At 39.4% G+C, this 17,252-nt stretch overlaps 1 protein-coding gene across 1 annotated transcript in view; it reads right to left on the minus strand.

Moving 5' to 3' along the window:
- The window catches only part of LOC139131218 (glutamate receptor 4-like), a 53,626-nt gene extending 37,069 nt beyond the window's left edge, over positions 1-16,557 (minus strand). The window contains 3 exon segments of the mRNA XM_070697192.1: positions 4,995-5,246; positions 12,732-12,890; positions 16,339-16,557. Of these exon segments, the coding sequence (XP_070553293.1) occupies positions 4,995-5,246; positions 12,732-12,890; positions 16,339-16,435 (508 nt within the window). The 5' untranslated portion in view covers positions 16,436-16,557.
- Between the last annotated feature and the right edge of the window lie 695 nt (positions 16,558-17,252).

A 17,252-nucleotide genomic window follows, 5' to 3' on the forward strand; every position in this document is an offset into this window, starting at 1 on the left:
ACGTCATAACTACATCACAGATGAGTAGATAACACGATTCCACTGCGAAATTTTCAGATACTGGATCTTATTAATTCCCGCAGTTAATCCATGCAGCGGCATGACATATACACTTTACATCGAGAATGAGAGAAGACAAAAAAAACACAAACAACGATCTTCGCAGATAACGGTTGACGCAAGCGTCGTGTGGGCAGAGAGAGAAGATATAAATCAGAATGACATTGCGGTATCCCCGAGGGAAAGCATTAGTATTCGAGTTGAGATCTAAGTGGCATCATAAATTTCTCAAGGTACAGGTAAATACGTATTTTAGCATTAACGCTGACCTTTACACTAAGTGGTCGTATCGGGAACGGCAATTTTTGGTGACAAATATTGCCATTAATGGAAGGCTACTACACCAAGACAACAAAATGTTATATTACGGTAACCTTAAAACAGAAATACAAACAATTATGAGAACACGCCTGTGTTACTGGTTATGCAATTTTGCAGTAAACAAAAATATGGAAATATCGAGGAAAATGCGGTTGGAATCAGATAAAGTCACATCCTTGGAGTACACGTACATGTACGAATGCCTAATGGGGACATACGGTCAGATATCTCATCCTCGGGAGCATCGAACTAGACTATCCGCGTTATCCATTCTTTTTCTCATTCTCTCGAAAAGAAAATTAAATGTTACTGTAACACAAGTAACAATATATGTGATTCGCATGGCAGAAAATGCTAGGCTACTATCGTTAACATCACATGACACGCATAGTACAGTTCTGAACATTGAACTTCTCGTCATCCTGTTGTTAGAATTACCTCTTCGCGTAAATATTCCTGACAGGTGTTTTATTTTCGCTGTTTGACCTTGTGAGCTCAAAAAAAGCGAAACGAAATTTAAACAAATCGCGTACGCAGCCGCATCATATTTGTGAGAAACCCCAGGATGGCAAACCTATAATTTTTTTGTCCTATTGTGTGGCTTACCATTCACTACGGCAATTTTAGTTTAACTTTCTTAAAAGGAGGAGTAAAACTCTTATTCTTAAATACACCCACTGACGGTAATCTGTTGCCAAACTGTGCCTCTTGATTTATAGTAAAGTATAAGCCCGGATTTTATATCGAGAGAAACAACCGTGGAAGGAGCTCGCTGGCAACAAAACGTTGAGATACCATTTCTTCACTGTACCCGCCGTTGGCATGGAAACTAGGCGATGCGGATCATTGGTGATTGATGGATCGAATATTCATTTGTCTCGCGGTCCGTTTAAATCATGCAACAAACACAGAAAGCGGACCAGAGAATGCCGAGTGGGCATATTTCAAAAGCCGTGTGCAGGGAATACATCATTACGCTCAGGACTCAAACAAACTTTATTTGACGCCGTGTGATGCGATTTCACAACAATACACTGTTACCCAGTCGACTGCAAAATGATGTGTGGCAATCACAGGTTTCTTTCCAAAGCATTTTCATCATTTCTCAGATAACCCTTTTCCACAAACAGGAAGTGACCTGCCAATTGGACACCCAAAATGACATGACTACGGTTTATAGCGTTGTGAAAATTTTCTCTTTCCTGATAAATAATACAAACCAACGGTCCAATTTTCGTTTCACCCTGATAAAAAGGTTTTGCCATTTTGATATCCCTGCTCCGAGGGGAAATATTTCAACTGTTCCCCTTTAACTACCAGGCAAGAATATGACATTTCACCGTAAATGGCTTGGGATCTTGGACGGGGACGAATATATATTTTAGATTATTGTTACTTCATAGCAAACTTGACATTCAAAATGACCTTCAAATCGCAACACACTTTTTTTTCGCTCAGTTACATGTAGTCATCACTATTGTTATCTTCCGTAGAGGGATGTCGTACACGGCGTCGACATGTCAACCTTTTAGCATGGGAGATGATGTTGTACACACGGATAATTAGATTATAAATGCGGTCGCTGTGGTGCTCTGTTAAGACAGTCGACCGATTGAAAGGGCCGTCGAGACGGCGGTCAACATGCCACTTAGCGGTGCTTGGGGGACTTCCTCTGCAGTATGTGAGCGGGCAATCGTTGTCTACGGCCTGCGATCGTGTCTCGCGGAATTCGCATGCCCATCCCGTATTATTTAAGCATAGTCTGTGAAATTATTTTATATTCTCCTTTTGTAAATGAGTAACATGCATATTAACAGGCCTATTTCGTGTATTTTATCGAATTGTAAACATAATTATATTTCCAATTTTAAAAGCGTTTCCATTACAAATATTGAAAGTCAATATCTATTGCGAGATGAAGTGTATATTTATTGTATGTATGTATGTAGTTATCAGCAATGTATATACATGTATTAGCAATGTAAATACATGTATCAGCAATGTACGTATGTATGTATGTATGTATGTATGTATGTATGTATGTATGTATGTATGTATGTATGTATGTATGTATGTATGTATGTATGTATGTATGTACGTATGTACGTATGTACGTATGTACGTATGTATGTACGTATGTATGTATGTATGTATGTATGTATGTATGTATGTATGTATGTATGTATGTATGTATGTATGTATGTATGTATGTATGTATGTATGTATGTATGTATGTATGTATGTATCTATGTATCTATGTATGTATGTATGTATGTATGTGCGTGCGTTCGTGCTTGCATTCATGCATGGAAGTGGATAGGCAGATAGTTAGGTAATATGTAGGTAGGTGAATACCGGCGTAGCACTCACCACTTTCAATTTCATAATGCCTAAAGTGCAGTTTCTTATCAGCTTTATATTTCATTCAACTCGTCGAGAACACTTCCCTCCAGGGTTTAAGCGAAAGAGTTGAGCGCCCTGTAAATTTTACAGCGCTGCCCAGCCGAATTGAATATATTCATAAAAAAACACAATATGGCCGCCATGATGTCAGAAGTATTAATTTGATTGCAAGCTTGCGTGTGATGTTGTTCTTTGCAGACAAGGCACTCCATCACAAAGTTCCACATGCGTCATCTAATTTACCAAGTAATCCTGTTAGTAAATGACTGTATAATGGTTTTATAATGCGTCTAATGATTTGAAACATAACAAAGACGGCTATAAATATGCAAAGTTCCATCTTTTCTCCCGAAGGACATCTTGAGCGACTGAGGCAACGGATAACTTGCGTACGGATGTATTAGCCGCAAACAGCGATGCTTATACACGTCACAAAGAAGCGGTTGACGCTGTTAATATGTTGGAATGAAGAATCGTTCTCAAAAAAATGCATCGCAACGATATATGAGTTTTGAAAGATTATTCAGTTGACGCAGTTGAGGGGTATTTAAGCAATCCCGCGCGGAATGTCATTTTTCACGTCTTTTACCCGAATCGCGGAGATATCCACGTTAAAGCCGGCCAGCCTTAGGGCAATCATAGGCGGAGAATTTGTTTTCAAAATTCCCAATTATGTGATTGCTCCAGGGGATTTGTCGAATAATTGATCAAATGGCGCGATTTTCCCGCGGTTGATTCCTCGTCATTGATCATTTAACCAAATTACCGCCCCCAAGGCCATCCCGAAGCTGCAGCAGATCTTTTGAATATATACGCAATAAAGAATCCCTTTGACGAAGAAATTAGACTGCGTGAACGCACTGTGTATCCTGCGAGTCTCGACAATTATCACGAATGACGACACATCTTCGACTGACAGAAAATAATCTCGCCCATTTCGGGTTAATATGAGAAGTCGCCATTGTGAAAAGTAAAAGATGTTGTATAACATGAATAAAGCATGGTGAATTACCAATATGTTACTATTTAATGCCCTGTTACAAAAACACTGAGTGGATGTTAGTGCACATAAATTGCTTGTACACGGTTTCTAAGAAAGTCTCTTTATATCAAGAGTAAATATTGGGATTTAAAAGAAAACAGTTGTTCTCTTACATAAAACAGTCCTCTACAATGTGAGTAATAAGCACCATCAGCAGCTTTTCACAGTTTGGTGCAACTACAGAAATTATCGTAGCTCACACCGTTTAGACGGCTGGGACATTTTAAACTAAACTTGACTCCGAAATTTTTGAAAGACAACTTGAAATTGCCTATATTTCAGGGACTTCTTGTTTGTCAGAGACTTGCGGCTGTCATAAAAAAGTTCTTCAAAGCCTATTTTGTCTATCACTTGTGAGCGATCAAACGTCAAACATCAAATTTGAGTATGGTAACGTAGCCACAATCGCTATACAAATTCATGAACGCCCTGCTGTGGAGGGTGTTTTCGTGGCAGCTGCCAGTCTTGCTCAAACTGGAAGTCACCGAAATGTGTTGCAATTGCAACAATTTCAAGTAAAACCTTTAAAAATTACCATTTGTTTAAGCTGCATGCTGCGATAATTTCCGTATCAAAAATTACCGTCGACAGCAGAGCAATGACATTTCTTTAGACAAGGGCGTTCGATGAAGTTACAGATGAATTTCTTTAAAAATGAGAGCAATTACTCTCATATCTTGTAATATCCACATAAATTCTCGAAAACTAAACATGGGGAGACTGTTCACTTCTATAGAAGTCGAGCAAAATTTCACCTCACTGACTCGGCTGTATTCCATAACTTTAATCAAATGTGCTTATTTTACAACCTGCGCCACTTTGTTCTAATGCCTTCAGGATCGGAGGAAATTGACAGTCGAGGATAGCTATATCTAATTTCTACACTAGGCCTTTGATGTTTGAGGGAGCAAATACGATTTTCTCCGTTGAATTACCTTCTGTCAACAATATGACTTGTAAGGACTGATAATTTCTGTGGACATGGCGGCATTGTGTGTCTAGAATACGCATACTTTAATTCCACAAGCGTCGGGAAATACGTCATTGATGAGTATAGAGTATAAAAGCTGACAAGATCCGCAAAACCCCCCTGGATGAATTAGGCCATCAAATACTTCATGCATGCCCCGGCCCAGAACAAAGAAAAGGTGAATTGAGACGCGCTTACCTTCTATGTCGTCGTAGAGATAGTAAAATTTGTTCCATCTGTGATGAAATATAATGTCCACCAGAACTGGGATGGGCGACGGCCGGAGGTACAGCTGGAAGTCGGACTTTCCCGAGGTCACCTCCGCTCCCGACAGACTCGGCGTTAAAAATGTAATGTTAAAGGTATTGCTATAGGATTTTATAGTTGGCAAAGTGGTACTGCTCGCAAGCCCAATGACTACGATTGGTTCTCGACTGAGTAAAGAACAAACTAGGAGGAATAAAAATAGAGACGAATTAATTAGTAAAAGTTAATATATTATTCTTATCTGTAAAAACTTTAAGGGTAAAAATACGCTTCATGAAATACCTCCGTCGTGAATGGATCCCCAAATAATACAATTCTTATTGTTATATTCGCAGAATGTCATTACGTAAGATGCCTAGATTAATCTAATGAAAAGGGCAAGATATCAGCCACGTTACTTTAATATCTTATACAAATACAACCATTTTCGATCATTTCAGTCGAGCGTTCTCTAATTACTGTTTTGTCGCATTAGTCACGGTTCAAGCGGTGAGCACCTGAAATGAAACTAATTAATTAAGGTTCGATGTCACTCTGCCGTACTGACGAATTGCCTCGTGAACTCAACTACATGTTGAGGCACACATTCCGCGATGATTGCTTTGTCAGGTGGGTGTCTGAGACACCTCTCCAGGCAAAACACGTTCTATTTCCATCGCAAAAAAAACTACATTTTTAACATTTGACATCGCTGCTCAGTACGGATTCACGAAATTGCCCCTGGCCAGAAAACACTCATCGGTTATATCCATGTGTCTACCCTTGACTCTGCGATTACGATAATAGGATAAAATATCTCCTCAATTAAGCCGCAATCATGCGCGGCATGGCACAAATGGGATGCGCAAAACGCTCCTATGTTGCGTACGCGAACGTTCCTTTTGAAAAATTGTCTTATGAATGACGAAGAGTGATAATTTCTGTTTCGCCGACGGTTGATCTTTCTCGGGAAATAATCCAAGAGGAATTCAACCTGCAACGAATATTTGCCGTGGGAATATCCAGCGGTGCTCACTCACGAAAATCCGTCAACCTCTGCACGGGATGGTACATGCCATTCCATTTCCATAAATACTGCTATACCATTGAGGAATGTAAAATTAATGGCACATACATACACGAGGAAAAATCCTACGTATGCCTTTGAAGGAGGCGGACACTTTCGTCGTCTTATACACGGATAAATTTCTAATGAGATGCCTTAACAACTGCCCTTCTAATTGATCTGTATTTGATGATACGATTTAATGGAATACAAAAGTACCGAGAAAATGCTGCAATACACAGAGATAACGATGTTTCGGCTTAAACAGCTGGAAGCGTGTATTGTAATAATTCGTTGTGCGATTTATCATAAAAGTGTTTCCGAATGAAAATCGAGATGGCTGATCAAATCGCTGCGAGACATACAAATCGTAAATCTAAGATGTTATTCTTCGTATCATTGTAGATATAACATGTCTGGACTACGGCTCCGCGAAGTTGCTGGGAACGCAAGGCCCCGTATGTATTCATTTTAAAATCCCGAGATATCCTTCCACGGCTTGGGTGATGTCAGAGAGAGAAAGTAATACGCTCTGCAAAGTGGCATTTTGTCGTGTCGCGTAATCTCTGTGAACAAGCATGTTACTCCCACGATGCATATCCTGGAAAGGGCTATCAAAATTCACCCGGTATGCTCTGTGCATGCCAAAGCATCGTTTTCGAGGCAAATAGGATGTGACAAGACTATAATCCAATATCCCTTGCGAAATCCCGTCCTGACCTTTTTTGCTTTATATTTGTCATCTATGTAACGGTATTTGTTCAAGGCTCATGTTTTCCCGCGATTACAGCGGACACATATTCGTCGCTCGACGGTCGCGAATTGAGTTCTGGAAAATAACGTGTGCAGTCAGGCCCGTGAACAAGTTTAATCGCATAATTTCCGATATGATCGAAACACCGTTTCGATTAATTTCCAGTTACGCTCAGCCTAGCAAATTTCCTATGCCAGGCGCGATCGACTTCAATCTTTGCTATAGGCAGTGTTAGCCTTTCTCATGTTTAGTTTACTGTGGTACAATAATTGTGTTTGAGGTGCAATCTCCGGAATGACTTCTTCACGGGAATGTAAATAGGAAATTGGAAACAAATTCCCTGTTACGCTGCAAGACTATAGATAGCTTTCCCAACAACGTACAGTGACTGGAAAGTTAGAAAGACAAAAAGATATTGCCTTTCAGACATGACTCTCATGCAAAGTGTAGCACGTGTTGATATTAAATCAATAATTGCACTAAGACATATCTTGATCCTAATCGAAAGTCAAAAATATAAAAAACGCAAATAAAAAATGTTAGTCAAATTCAAGAGATGTATGTATGCATGTATGTATGTATGTATGTATGTATGTATGTATGTATGTATGTATGTATGTATGTATGTATGTATGTATGTATGTATGTATGTATGTATGTATGTATGTATGTATTTATGTATTATGTATGTATGTATATGTATGTATGTATGTATGTATGTTTGTATGTATGTATGTATGTATGTATGTATGTATGTATGTATGTATGTTTGTATGTATGTATGTATGTATGTATGTATGTATGTATGTATGTATGTATGTATGTATGTATGTATGTATGTATGTATGTATGTATGTATGTATGTATGTATGTATGTATGTATGTATGTATGTATGTATGTATGTATGTATGTATGTATGTATGTATGTATGTATGTATGTATTTATGTATGTATGTATGTATGTATGTATGTGCATGTATGCATGCATATATGCATGCATTCATGTATGTATTTATGTATGACGATATATGTATGTTTACAGTATTTATGTAAGTTTGTATCTATGTCATGAAAAACGCTGTCGGCAGATTTTTAATAGTCTATATAGGTGGGATTAAAAAGATAACATCACAATAGCAGGTCTTTGTTGGGTAGGGCTTGAGGCATAGCAGCTAATTAGAGAGGACCCCAATCAAACTTCAATTCAAACTTCAATTCAACTGAAATATTTGCAAAATGGCATGCTTATGATATCTTTCAACGCAAAAACATTCTGTACCGGGCGGGACAGAATCTGCAGGCCAGGCTTGGCATAGTCCTAATGTATACTGACACCAATAGGCTGATAAAAGACGGGAGATGAAATAAGTCGGTAAATGGGAGTGCATATTTATGTACTAGGCATGTTTGTGTGTGTTTCGCTATTCCCAACAACCTGAGCTACGTACTTTGGCAGTTCACTCATATCGGCTGTATTATCAATACACGTAACTATCAATTGATGAGAATTAGCAGTTATTACGTTCTGCTATAGAGCGTTGTAACGTACAGATCTATAAATAAAAATAACACAAATACCTAATTAGAGCCACTTGCATAAAAAATATGCACAGTTAAAGTAGTTCACTGTCACATGGTCTTGTATTTACATCCTATGTGGGTATATTGGGAATTTGCCTGGAATTACCGTGTTGGAGATATGATATTTCTACATCCTTGTGTACAATTCATTTTGATAATGACTTCAAGTGCTGGGAAGATTATTTGATCAAGCCATTACACTAACACATTGGTATGCCCTGCGTATCAATAATTATACATAACGGGCGTCGACGGGCCCAGCTGTGCTTCGTTTGTTCATTTCCGTTTTTCTCTAACCTTTTTTTCCAAGAGACAAAAATTGTCATCAGGGCATTGACCTCAAACACATTAGAAGCAAATCTTGAGTTTCTATTTTGTAATTAACATAGTAATCAAGACGAAGACTGACGAACAATGCCCGGCCGATGTTGAAGGTCCCAAGAATGTGCCTCCCATTGGTAATTTACTTTTGCGGTTTTTGATTGGTTCTTATTATTAAAACAGTATGCGCCCCGAAAGTGGAAGACTAAAACTTTTGCTCAAGCTTTCCTCAATGAAACTTTCAAACACTGTCTTAATAAATCAAGAAAAAAAAATCAGGGGGCTACCGTTTAAAGTTCGATACTAGAGAAACAAATTACCTATTGACATTTACCGATATTTGAAATTCAAAATGGCCACCATCCCTGTGTTTACGTTACGGGGGACATAAAAATTTTAATTTTCAAAAAGCATAGACCGAATTTTTTTCTTATTCTAAGAGCTTTAAAATGAGTCCACACAATTGGAAGACCAGAAAATTATCGGAAAAAGCTCGAATATCTGTTCCTAAGGCGCATTCTCTATTGTGCAGTACATCTGAGAGATGCTCAATATGCTGAAACATCGAAGGAAAAAATAATTATTCAGCAGTATCATTCAACAATTCGGGTAGGGGTCAACTTAAATCGAATCAGTTTTTTTATGTTCTTAAACCGTGAAGGGCCAATCAATTACCTTGTCGGCCAAATGGACTAATGTCCTTTCTGGAAATCAATGATGTCTCTAATTTAAAGCACAAAGAAGGGTAGTTAGTCGTCATTGGCGGTTAATTGGAGCACTTCTGTGGCAATTTTCGCACAAGCAGAGCAATGCAATTAATACTTCTTCTCTGTCTTAACGTAATGTACCTTTTTTACCCTTTCAACATCTGCGCTGTTCTTAGCTGTTACAGGAGAAAGACGGCGAGACGTTCCGCTCTCACGACGTGGTTAGTTTTATCAGCGGAAAGAAAAACAAGAAACGCAGTGCGCAATTCTTATCATAAAGCTATAAATCTTGCGCAAGAATTGCGTGTCAGACCTTTGATAAAATGCTAAGGGATCTTAGGGATTGCTGTAAACCTAATACACGTTGAAATTTACTGTTCAGAAATCTGAATAATCTAATTTCATGATTCACTGCGAAATATTCTCTGCTCAGAAATAAAACATATAGTCCTGTTCGGACGTGGCCGTAGGGTATTTGTACTAAATTATGGAGCCATGTAGGTGCTTCCATACATCAGTCTGTCCGTCAATGTGTCCTTGACATTATACATACATGTTTGTACCCATGTGACTCAAACTTTATGTTCATGGACACCGCGTTGCAGGATACTGCATGTACATTGCACATTGAGAATCAATATCGAAGCCTGTGGCCATTTTCTCCGGGTTTTACATCCATAGAATAATATACCAACAGTGATAAAACAATATAACCTAAATAGATGTCTCTTAAGCACGACTCCGAATTTCTCAAACCGTCTTTTTTGCGATGGGATTTTGATGTTTCAGCTTTAATGCACCATTTTATACCAACGTATTCGTATTCTCATGCTGTTTTTGAAACTTGTGAGAAATCCGTTGCCGTTATTTTTCAGAAAAGCTGCTTGTTTCTGAATTACACACTGCGAAGATTTAAATTAAAGAGCAAGGTCATTTACATGTAATAACTCATATTTGAATGAAGTCAATTGTAAAACATAGAAATGGCATCTCAAAACCATACATAGTTTTCCTTCAAAACCATATGCATACTTGCACTGTTGTACAGGAAAATCCATATGCAAATGAAGTATGCAAGACACAAGTTATACATTTTGGAATGTGCGGATTTTTTTTCTGTATCATATATTGAATGTGAACAATAAGATTACATGTTCCAATAATATGATCTTGGAAGAATTTCTTGACGGGGATCTGCAAATCGAGATTCATAATGACGTGACAGTTTCTCCCTTGCGAGACATTTGGAAATCGTCAGTGTATAGCTTACTATACAGGAAACGCTCACTACATTCAAAACATCTGACATCACACTATGGTGGTGATGTCTCTATGGACATAAAAAGGTCATCTAATCTCAGTTATTCTCTGACGTGTGTCTCTACGTAACGTTCAAGCAGCTTTTTAAATATCAATAGTGTGTTATTGTTGAGGTGGTTGGACACGTGGAAGTGTATAATTTGCGACATCAGCCAATATAGTTATTGCCTTTTTTTTGCTTTTCAACGAATTATTAAGCATTTCGTATAGTCATACGAATAGATTGCATTCAAAGGCAATCGAGGGAAATCGCGTCATCAAAGATAGATACCGACCGAATTAAAGATGCAGTGTGCGATGCTTTCTCTTGAATGCAACGATCCCGCCGTTCGGGGCACTTTTATATAACTCTCCTAACTTTTGACACTCCAGCTAATTGCGTTCCTTTTCGATAAAGCAATTGTCACGGGATTCGTCAAATCAAAGAGGAAAATTATGAAAAATTATTTATATACTATCGATAAAGATAATCCAAATAAAACGTGAACTAACGCGTCATAGTCATATCCGTGATTTAAATCGATTATTTTTTTGACAATCAGTTTACATTCTGACTCACTTAGGATGTATCGCAATTGATAATCACGTTCTCATCTGCCCTGCCAAGCCCATTACGTCACGCTTTCCATAAAATGTCTTGAAATTGAAGCATTAACTCCTTTAATTTGACTACGAGAGTTTTTTCTGGGGATGGATATCGTCACGATAGAAGAATTTAACATCACAATGACCTGAGCTATAATGACAACAGCTACTGCATTCAAGAAAGTGTGAATATGTTTTTTGTGCGATACATTGACTGCTTTGCCGGAACAGTAATCGACCGCCAGCCAAACTGTGAGGAAATGATGATGATGATGATGATGATGATGATGATGATGATGATGATGATGATGACTTTAATCCTCTTTCGCCTCCTCCTCCCCCCTCATCATCATCATCATCATCATCATCATCACCACCACCATCACCACCATCACCACCGACATTCCGGATACAGCATTCATTGGTAAACCATGAACACAAATCGTACAGTCATGCTTAAAACGTTTGTGTACTTGGTATTCCAGAATCATCCAAATATCAGCTATGTGTGTATGGATGCATAGGACACAAACGAATTCCTCATTCGAAAGGCATGCCCATTTGTTTTGATCTGTGGCGATGCTTATCTTACAATAAATTTTCGATCCCGCTCGGCAAATGATGCTATTACTTCTGAGACATTGCCCATGAACTTATCGAGAGGATTAGGTTGGAATATTGTCCATGTACGTCGCTTTGTCTTTTTCGTCTCCATTTGCCGTTCCAAGTTTATGTCGCTGGCCCTCGATTTATTTCTGTTTGCCTGTACGTCTTATAGCTTTGTGAACATATCTCTCTCTCGTCTCTGAGACCTTTTAGTCTCTGTCTGTAAACATGCCACTCCGCTTTCTCTGCAGTGTCTGTATGTCTCCGTCTGAACCTATGCCGTGTCTCTGACTCTGTCTGTTGTCTGTCTGTCTGTCTGTCTGTCTGTCTGTCTGTCTGTCTGTGTCTGTGTGTCTGTCTCAATCTGTCTCTGTCTATCACTGTCTTTGTCTGTCTGTCTGTCTGTCTGTCTGTCTGTCTCTCTCTCTGTCTGTCTGTCTCTCTCTCTCTCTCTCTCTCTCTCTCTCTCTCTCTCTCTCTCTCTCTCTCTCTCTCTCTCTCTCTCTCTCTCTCTCTCTCTCTCTCTCTCTCTCTCTCTCTCTCTCTCTCTCTCTCTCTCTCTCTCTCTCTCTCTCTCTCTCTCTCTCTCTCTCTCCAACATTCCTCTCGAATTGACGTTTGACCCCAGGGCAAGATTCTTTGCGCATCTTGTATTATTTCTCAGCAAAGCAATCTACACTTGAAACCTCTGTTTCAGTATAGTGGAAAGAAGTAGTCGCAATTCGAAACAAATGGTGTGCATACTTACAACTTGCTCCTACGGAGAAACTGTCTGATACATCTGTGTTCTCCACCAGCGCGGTCAAAAATATCGATGGCGCAGTGAAGTTGTACTGAAGGTTGTTTTTATAAAGAACATGTCGGAGAGCTCCTTGCTCCTGTGATGGGTCACTTCTGAATATCCCTCCTGTTGGTCAAACGATCAAAAAAGACGAACAATGTAAATACCGTTTCACTTTAGACATCCGAATATAGGCAGTAATCTATAACTAATTATACTTGTAGCTTTAAGTAACAAGTGGAACGAAATAATCATGGTCATACTGGGCGACATGTATATTGGGCTGTTCATACAGTTTTCGAACGCATACTTCCATACTTAAACGATAGTTTATTTTCTGTAGTACATGAGACTTCACGAGATCTCGCGTGGCTATGGTATTCAACAAGACATTCACTAGTAACTTGGGGGAGTCGTTTGGGTTTGGGAAAGGAACTGACTACATTGCTATTAGCAACTGAGAGAGGCCCTTTACGTAAATTCTTTTCGTTCTTGTTAAAATGTTTGCGTTTTATGGCAGTGTCCACTTAAAGTAGTTTTTACTCGTGTCCAGTCACAGGCGACCCAATAAGTTCTGAGTTTTTCACACTGTTTTCTCTATCATTTTCTCTTCTTTCTTCATGCTCTGAATGATCGGAATAAATAAAATAAATGGTTTGTATAACCTAACCTAGCCTCTGTGACTCTTTATTTATTTTACACTCCATTACAAGGGCGTATATCTCTCATACACACATGCTGTAATTAATTAGTCAACACAACTAATTATGCTAATCCGTGGACTTATCAGAGGTTGGTCAACATCGGAAAGATAGTGATGTTAATGAAAAAGTTTTAGTAACCATTCCTATCTTTCGCGATGTTGACCAACCCGTAAAAGCCCTGATAAGTCCACGGATTAGCATAATTAGTTGTGTTGACTAATTAATTACAGCATGTGTGTATGAGAGATATACGCCCTTGTAATGGAGTGTAAAATAAATAAAGAGTCACAGAGGCTAGGTTAGGTTATATAAACCATTTATTTTATTTATTCTGATCATTCAGAGCATGAAGAAAGAAGAGAAAATGATAGAGAAAACAGTGTGGAAAACTCAGAACTTATTGGGTCGCCTGTGGTCCAGTATGGAAGCAGTACAAACGTTAGTAATGCAATAACATTTGCAGGCTTTTGCCGGTATCATGACTTTGCCTGTTTGAAACTTAATCGAAAACCAACTCATACATTCATCAAAATCTCACGAGACCTCACGTGCGGACAACAATCTATTTGTATCAATACTTTTTACTTTCGGATTCATGTGTGAGTGATAACATTGCACCGTAAGTGTACTAAGGGGACCGTCACACAGGCTGAATGACCGTTGTCCAAACTTTAACTTACAAGCAGAAATGATAAAGAGAGCAGTTTATTTACATAACACTGACTTTAATAAAGGACCGAGATTCTAGTTAACCGTGGCTACAGTCTCGATATTTACCAGCGGTTACCGCTGTAAAAATAGAAAGTCATGCGAAAAATTGACGTGCGACGTTAGATGAACTCTCACAGACTGAGTCCTACAGTATTGGGTGATGGTGTAATGAATATAAGGGGCAAAAGTTATACGTATTGATTTGTTGATGCAGTTTCGAGCGCGGGTTGCCAAGCTATCATGTGACGATTTGATGACCAATTGAGGATTAACACGATGGACATGTCACGTGATGACAACTGCGGGCGCATTTGCTACACGCTAAACTATATCTATGTTCAGTGTATTTAAATACAAAAACGCTGTTTTTTATGTGACTTGGGAGGTAATGGATAATTGTTGAGGCCTCTCGGATGGTGATATCGAGGCCTTGCTGAAAGCTATCCCGGTGCCATTTGCATTCTATTAATGTAATAAATTATCTTGGTGTTTCAGGAGAGAAGAATCCATCCGTCAGATGCGGTAATCAGCCAGGATCGGACTTTAATGGCATGCCCAGGAAATGGATATTTGCCCTATCACTGTTAAACCGCCCTTGGAACATGGCGACTTACACAATACTTAGCGAGTGCTGTCAGTTTGGCGATATCATGGAAAAAGACAGAGAAAGAGAGTAAAATGTTAAAAGCTACATAGCGAGATTATCAAACCATTTGCCAAAAAAAAGCTTTTGCGCGATTAGCGTGTCGTGATTGAGACCGTACTGTTAGAATTGGTGTCCCTCTATAGTAACGTATTCGGTTGACAGAGGATCTGTAACCACAACCGCACTTGAGCTACATAACTCGCCGATGTTTTGCATTTCATCAAACGCAAGCTATCAACGGCGAGAGAAATCTCTGGACGACTTTTTTTTTTGTCCCGTGCATATCGGAATGGAAAATCTTAAAGATAACACAAAAAATGCGATGTGAATCCATATGACGGCTCAGCCTTCGCGAGTTGAATCGAAGCAAGAGCATTTAGCATTCATCCGACTTGACGTCTGTGCCTCCGTGCGAGTTCTTGCCTGTTTCTCTTTGAATGTTGAATTTTCTTTACATCCATTCCCATCTACGTCACAGGAGCTGTCTTCCGAGGCAGTACCAACTTACTTTTACATACAAAATTCGCCCCGACACTTAAACCGGCATAGCTATCGGTGGAAAGTTTTAAAAATTGACAAGTACCCCGGAGACATGTATAAAAGATGATAAATTTCTAAATATCACATTTTGAATAATTAATTCGGCAAAACGCATGATATGTTTCCATATACTCTACGTATATAGTGTATTTTCAATCACTAAATGAGCCATACGCTTGAAGGATAGATCTGCAAGGACAAGGTATAAGTTTCGTAAATGGACAACAATAGATCTTTTGAATAATTTTGCCACTCAGGACAGACAGAAAATGGCACAAGTTCTCTGAGTACTGTTGTAAGCCGGCAGCCAGTTTTGGACTACTGAACATCGCGGAAATTGTTACAGAAATAAACCGGATGTCGCGTGCTTCCCGAGTCACGCTCATATACAGTTGATGAAAATTTACCATTGATTCACCTTCAAGAGACACACAAAAGATGACATTTACACCATGCACTTTTTTTCCTCATTTTTTTGTTCGGATGTTATTTTTCCCCATGCCCGTTGTATCCACTGTCATTTCACGCACGCCGCTCGATCGGGGCCTTTACCCCGTATACGGTTCACGTTAATGAAAAGAACATTTTTTTTCACCCAGCAATGCGATCATTATCGCAGGTTTGATGTAGCGGTTGATTTCATTTGTAATTTCGACTCGCCATTAAAATGAACTGAACAAACCTTTACGCGATCTACCGTGGCCTGCCAAATGGCATTGCACCAGGGAAAATGCGACAATGCGCGACAACCATAACTAAAAGCTTTTCCACTCAACGGCCGTCCCATTCGAGCTCTCTCCCCCTCTCTCTTCAGTATTCAGCAGCACCCATGTCGCGGCAGACAGTCGACAACAGAAAACAGACGGAGACAGGAGCAACCGGCAAGAGGCATATTTCATCAAAGTGAATTGTTATACAGTATATGGGCTTTATGCAAAAATATATCTCGAAATGTCCAGACCAGAGAACTTACCTAAAAGAAAAACGTATTCTTGTACTGCCAGTGCACCGGTGATGTAGGTCATACACAGACAACAGAAAGTAGTCCATCTTCTGGGTTCAAACGCCATGGTGACACTTTTTTATTTTACTGTAAAAGCCGGCCATTTGCCCTGTCTATATTTCCAAGTGATGGCTCGTTTCTTCCATCCCGTGAGAGACACGTCTCTCTTCTTCTCTGGCTAACTCGAACTGCCACACTGCGTACTGGGCATGCGCGCACCTTTCGTCTCATGAATAGTAATACACCGGGGAGAGAGAGAGGCAGACCGAGTTGGGGTTTTTTTACGTATCTGCTTTGCGCGGTTTCGCCAAGACGATATTTGCGATGATGTCAAAAGAGGATCTCGCGGTTTTGTGATTTTTAACATGTGATGTGATTAATGTTTTGTGCGTTAAGCGGAACTAGTTTTAACGGAGCAGCTGATGTATGTGTAAACACTTTTTTACAGACCGATCTGTCGAATGCGACAGAGGCGTATACACGCAGGAACTCCTGTGAAATACATGTATCTAGCACTGACTGCTGTGTGGAACTAAATGTCATGACGAGAGAGCTGTAATACCTTTATGTTAAATGGTGTCGATGCCTAATTACATGATGCCGATGTACTACAATGCATGTTTGCTGACAATGCGCAAATCATCTTTTTTTCCCAAAAGAGATGAAAATGGACATGGGATGACACTCAGTCCCAAAACAAAAGATACGGGTGATTTTAATTTCTGAGGCGGAGTGAAACAGCAAGACGTATTCTGCCTATATGACAGGACACGCTCGACCACCTTCACGTCGATCTGTCATCGACAGCTGGAACGGTCAAATGTAAAAGAAAAAGGTGCGTTGTCGTTGCTGTAGCATTTTGCTTGGGCAGTTGTATACACGGC

Source organism: Ptychodera flava, chromosome 4, assembly GCF_041260155.1.
Source record: "Ptychodera flava strain L36383 chromosome 4, AS_Pfla_20210202, whole genome shotgun sequence".
NCBI classification, from domain to species: Eukaryota; Metazoa; Hemichordata; class Enteropneusta; family Ptychoderidae; genus Ptychodera; species Ptychodera flava.